Source organism: Euphorbia lathyris, chromosome 9 (assembly GCF_963576675.1).
Source record: "Euphorbia lathyris chromosome 9, ddEupLath1.1, whole genome shotgun sequence".
In the NCBI taxonomy this organism is placed as follows: domain Eukaryota; kingdom Viridiplantae; phylum Streptophyta; class Magnoliopsida; order Malpighiales; family Euphorbiaceae; genus Euphorbia; species Euphorbia lathyris.
In genome coordinates this window covers 26303423-26309804 of record NC_088918.1, presented here as the reverse complement: position 1 = coordinate 26309804, position 6382 = coordinate 26303423, and the positions used below count along the sequence as shown (strand labels likewise).

General features: G+C 40.1%; 1 protein-coding gene across 1 annotated transcript; it reads left to right on the top strand.

The window, feature by feature from the left end:
- Nucleotides 1–4512: 4512 nt before the first annotated feature.
- On the top strand, nt 4513–5189 carry LOC136206289 (pathogenesis-related protein PR-4). The gene is made up of 2 exons (XM_065997289.1): nt 4513–4805; nt 4897–5189. The coding sequence occupies exons 1-2, from the start codon at nt 4530–4532 to the stop codon at nt 5065–5067; spliced, it is 447 nt and encodes a 148-aa protein (XP_065853361.1). The 5' UTR covers nt 4513–4529; the 3' UTR covers nt 5068–5189.
- Nucleotides 5190–6382: the final 1193 nt, after the last annotated feature.

Genomic DNA, 6382 nt, shown 5'->3' with positions numbered 1-6382 from the left:
CTGAATGTTGTGCTTCTTCCTTGCATCTATCAACATGTCATCTACATATAACACCAGATAGATAAAGGACCCATCTTCTAGTTTATTGTAATAGACACAACAATCATATGGGCTTCTGGTGTAGCACAGCTACATCATGTAGCTGTCAAACCTCTTATACCACTGTCTGGGAGACTACTTAAGTCCATACAAGGACTTCTTCAACTTGCAAACATAATTCTCCTTTCCAAGAATCTGGAAACCATCTGGTTGGGTCATGTAGATCTCTTCCTCCAAATCTCCATGCAGAAAGGTTGTCTTTACATCAAGTTGCTCAAGCTCCAAATCCTGATGTGTAACTATAGCTAGCAACACTCTAATAGAGGTGTGTCTGACTACTGGGGAGAATATCTCATTATAATCCACTCCCTCTCTTTGATTGAAACCTCTAGCAACAACTCTAGCCTTATACTTGACTCCCTCTGCAGGTGATATCCCTTCCTTTATCTTGAGAACCCACTTGCAAGTAATAATCTTTCTCCCTGGAGGTGGTATGACTAAATCCCATGTTTGATTCTTATGAAGGGATTCCATCTCATCTCCCATAGCAGCAAGCCAATTCTCAGAATCGGTGCCTGAAACAGCTTCTTGGTAAGTTGATGGTTCACGAGTGTCCACGTCTTCAGCAACCTGTAGTGCATAGCCCACCATGTCCTCATACCTCTTAGGTGGCCTAACTCCAACCCTCCTTGGTCGATCTTGAGCTAAGCTACGATGTGTAGCTTCAGATGGTTGAGAAACTAATGGTGTAGACTCTAGTAGCTCTATTTCTACTTCTAATTCTTGTTCCTTCAAGCCACTCTCACTCTGTATGACCTGAAACTCCACCTGTTTATCAATGCTATCAGTTTCTGTTGCAGTTGTAGGCTTCACAATGGGTCTAAGCACAGATTTTTCGTCAAAGACTACATTTCTGCTCAAAATGACCCTTTTCTCTGATGTAGACCAGATCCTGAAGCCTTTAACTCCATCTCCATAGCCTATGAACACTCCCTTCTTAGCTCTTGGCTCTATCTTACCCTCATTAACATGATAGTAAACTGTGCACCCAAAGGCTTTCAAATTTGAGTAATCAGCAACCTTTTCTGACCACATTTCTGTAGGCGTCTTGAGTTGTATGCCGGTGTGTGGTCCGCTATTAATCAAATAACATGTTGTGTTCACCGTTTCAGCCCGGAATCTTCTTTCTAACCCAACGTTAGAGAGCATGCACCTCACCCTCTCCAGTAATGTCTGGTTCATTCGTTCAGCTACACCATTCTGTTGCGGTGTATTCCTGACTGTGTGATGCCGAGCAATCCCTTCATCCTTACAGAACTGATCAAACTCAGACGAACAGAATTCCAGACCATTATCAGTTCGCAGCCTCTTTATCTTCTTTCCTGTTTGGTTTTCCACGAATGCTTTCCACTGCTTGAAATTCTTGAAAGCTTCACTTTTATGTTTCATCATAATGACCCAAGTCATCCTTGAATAATCATCAATCAGAGACATAAAATATCTGTGACCTTCCAAAAACTCAACTCGAGATGGACCCCAACAATCAGAGTGGATGTAATCAAGTGTGTCTTTTGTTATGTGAATAGCTTTGGGAAACTTGCTGCGATGTAGTTTCCCAAAGACACAGTGTTCACAAAGCTCCAGACTCTTGACCTTATGACCATCAAGAAGATCATCCTTTGATAGAATCTGAATCCCTCTTTCGCCCATATGACCAAGTCTCATATGCCATATCTTTGTCATATCCTCCTGGTCAATCTCTGACGATGCAACATTAGCTGAACCTGTAACAGTGGAACCTTGCAAGAAATACAAAGTACCATGCTTCACACCTTTCAGAATCACATCAGAACCTTTATAGACATGTAGAACTCCATCTTTTCCTGACCAGCTGAGACCCCTGCTGTCTAACAGACTCAGAGATATCAAATTCTTCGTCATCAATGGAACATGCCTGACTTCGTTCAACGTGCAGAACTTACCATCATGTGTCCTCAACTTGATCGAGCCTATTCCAACTGCTTTGCAGACATGACTATTAGCCATTGAAATGCTACCTCCATCTACCTGCTTATAAGTTGAAAACCACTCTCTTCTTGGACAAATATGGTAAGATGCTCCAGAATCAAGAACCCACACATGAGAGTGATGAGTGTGTCCATCAGCAACTAGAGCAATATCATTTTCAGAGCTGCTGTCGCCATCTGCTACAGCAACAGAACCTGGTTGATTTTCTGATTTCTTCTTTTTCTTTGGACAATCAGTTTTTCAATGTCCTTTCTCCTTACAGTAATTACAGGTGTCGTCTGGCTTGGGACCCTTTGAGAACGGCTTCTTAGACATCTTCTTTCCACTGTTTCCCTTTCCCTTACTGCCGCTGGCAAACAGTCCAGAGGCCTGATTATCTGCACCTATATTGCTCGCCTTATGGCGCAACTCTCTGCTATAAAGAGATGACCTAACTTCTTCCAGAATCACAGAATCTTTACCAACAATAAATGATTGAACAAAATTCTCATATGAAAGCGGTAAAGATACCAACAGAATCAAAGCAGCATCTTCATCTTCAATTTTCACATCAATATTACGTAATTCTAGTAATAATGTGTTCAATTGATCTAAATGATCCCTAAGTTGCGTACCTTCCTGCATTCGCAGGACAAACAAACGTTGTTTCAGAAGAAGTTTGTTCGTTAGAGATTTCGTCATGTATAAGCTCTCTAACTTCATCCACAGACCGGCAACAGTCTCTTCGTCTGAGACCTCAGTGATGACATCATCTGCGAGGCACAACATAATTGTTGAATGTGCCTTTTCTTCCAGAATCGTTATCTCATCAGTGACTTCTCCCGTTGCCTTCTTCAACGGCGTCCACAGACCTTGTTGTTTTAACAAAGCCCGCATCTTGATCTGCCATAGACTGAAACTATTTCTCCTAGTAAACTTTTCGATTTTCACGTTCATCGCAGACATCTTTCTCTCTAGAAAACAAAACCCCGATCGGAAACCGAAAGGTCTGATACCAGTTTGTTGTGCGGAATTAATGAAAGATAAATAAACAAGCAATCGAAAAACACAGATTTACGTGGTTCACCAACGTTGTGTTGGCTAGTCCACGGGCAGAAGGAGAATAGTATTATTAGGAGGCGAAAAACAGATTACAATGATTAGGTTTACATAATGGGGTATTTATAATACTCAATCTAACCTAATCCCACTAAGAACCCATGATCCCAATCCAACTAGGAACCCATGATCCTAATCCAACTAGGAACCCATGATCCCAATCCAACTAGGAATCCGAAACCCAATACTACTCCAAATAGGAAACAAGATATACTGATTCAAGGCATTACGACAGGAGAAACAACAAAACACTCCAAATAAAGGAGAAACTAACAACCATATCATAGCAGTAGATCCATCAAAAGTTGTTGAACTACGCTTCGAACGATCAATCAACCACACAGAGAAACAAAGTACACAAAGATCACAGATTGGATCTTGAAACAACAATCAAAAGAATACACACAGAATTTACCCTGGTTCGGCTTAACTGCCTACATCCAGCAACTTCACTAATGGAGATTACAACAAGATTGAAACAGTTTCTCCTTTTCCAGAAACTCTCGTGTTTTCCCAATCCCCAATTCAGATTATCACAGTGTACACTTATGACTTAGTCTAAGAATCTCTCATATGAAACTACTTCCCAACCCAGACCTTTTATAGCCTTTACAAGGTTGTGAAAATACCCAAAATATCCTTACTCAAAATGTACAAACTCAGCAAGACCTACTGACCAGTGGTAACACAGCAAGACCATGTTGACCTGTATTATCACCTCAGTACCATGCTGACCACAGCCATGCTGACTTGATAACTCAGCATTCCGACTTCTTGATTTTACTCTTGCTGACGGGTTGACTTACAATTACGCTGACTTGTTGACTCAGCATCATCATCAGCAAGTGATAGAAAACAACGACTTACAAAAGTTTTATTCAATAAAAAAAAGCAAAACAAATAAAAGAATGAGCTTAATCTTCTTCTAGGTAAAAGTCTGAAAGAAATCCGCACACCTAGATGAAGGATTGGGAGTTTTAGGTTTAGCTTGGGAAATATTTATATTAAGAAGTATATCTATAAATGTTAAACGACCTCAAATCAATGCCGTGTAGTGACTAAAGCTCTAGTAATCTTATGAAGTAAGGAGATAAAGATGAAAGCTCTAGCAAGTAATACTTTTCCAAGATGTATTTCAATGCCGTGTAATGACTAAAATCATTGAATCTCATCATCAATTAGGCAAAATTAACGGTATAGTTCTTCCTTTTGAAAACTTCTGATCAGGACAAAAATTAACATTCAAATATTGACTGATCAAAACTGTTCAACATCACATTAAAATCAAGAAGAAAAGTAAAAGCATTGAATGTCCTATAAATAGAGAAGCATTCTGCCACCAAGAAATCACAGAAAGAAAGAAAATGATAATGGGGCAAAGAATGAGGGCATGCATTGTTTTGGCAGTAGCATTAATGTTTGCCGGAGGTGAATTGGGGAATTGCCAAAGTGGTTCAAATGTGAGAGCAACTTACCATTTTTACAATCCAGCTCAAAATGGATGGGATTTGAATGCTGTGAGTGCATACTGCTCAACTTGGGATGCTAGCAAGCCACTTGCCTGGCGCCAGAAGTATGGTTGGACTGCCTTTTGTCATCCTACTCAGCAAGGCCAATCTGTTTGCGGCAAGTGCTTAAAGGTACGCTACCAAATCTTTTTTTTTTTATGAGAACTTATAAAAATTCTATAATACTTCTGGTGCAATATATGTGTTATGTTATGTTATGTAGGTGACGAATACCGGAACGGGCGCGGAGGCGACGGTGAGAATAGTGGATCAGTGTGCTAATGGAGGACTGGACTTGGATGAAGGGGTTTTCAGGCAGATTGATACTGATGGAAGAGGTTTCGCACAAGGCCACCTTATTATTAACTACCAGTTTGTGGATTGTGCTGATTAATTTAGAATCCATGCTACTATGGTTACAAATAAATTAATAAGTGTGTTTCCTATGGAAACTTGGATCATCATTGTAAACTCAACTTCTTTACTCAAAATAAAACATTATTATTATTACTATTATTATTAAAGTCAAATTTATCTCTCATGTTATTGGAAAAGTTCAATTTTACTTTCATCATATGAAGAGTAATTTTACTTTTACAGTTCCTTTTAGAAGGGTAAAATTAAACTAAAATTTTTATCATAGTCCAAAATTAACTTATTTTTTAGGCTAAAAATATAGTTCGGGCATCCGAAATTCTATTGAATTTTCACTTGAACCTATCACACATTTGAAATTGATATAATTGGACCTTCCACAATTTTGATGTATTTTTTGTATAAGGTATGCCATGTGTATGTCAGGCGCAACGAACTTATGAATCCTTGAATAGAAAATTGACAAAAGGCAATTTTATTACAGGGTCCGTTTTTACTACCTAATAGAAGGACCCCGTACATTTGTCAATACTTGTCAATTAAACAATCTTCTTAATTCATAAAATCCCAAATTGGAGAATCCCTAAAAACGTTTTTGTTCTCCAGTCCGTCGTTTCTGTTCTCCACCACATCGCCTCGGTCAAGTTCTGTCATCGCCAATCAAGTTATGATGTAGTGGCAATTTTGTAGTATCTATCGAGTTTGGGTTTCGAATTTTGACATTTTGGACCCCCCAACCTTATCTTCTCAACGGCTCCTCCTCCACAGCCGGCCGGTGCTCCGTTCGCCATTCATCCGGTTTCTGCCGCCCAGTCCTCTCCTCGCTGAAGACTGGACACGAGTAGAGGAGATACATAAATACCGGCTCACCCAACCACTTCATTTCGCCTGTTACTTCCTCCACCGCCGGCCGGTGCTCCGTCCGCCGTTCATCCGAGCTGCTGCCGCCGTCCGTGCGTCTGCTCCAACGCATCATCTGATGTTGCTGCCGTCTGCTCTTCCGCGCAGTTGTGATGCCGTTCGGTAACCCCTGTTCACGATTTTACTCTGTGTGATTTCAGAAGTTTTACTTGGTTGGACAATTGAAGGAACAATGGTGATAGTACTTATGGAAGCTGATTTCTGAAGTTTTTTTTTTTGTTGGATAAATGAGGGAACAAAGGTGTTAGTGCTTATGAAAGCTTGGGTTGTTATCTCTTCGGTTGAATCTTCCTCATCGGAATGTTGATGCCGATGAATTTAGAGTTCTGGGGTTTCTAGATGGGTATCAGATTGATTGAATCTTCCTCATCAGTGCTATGAATCTTCCTCAATTTATCTATGCTAAACAATGC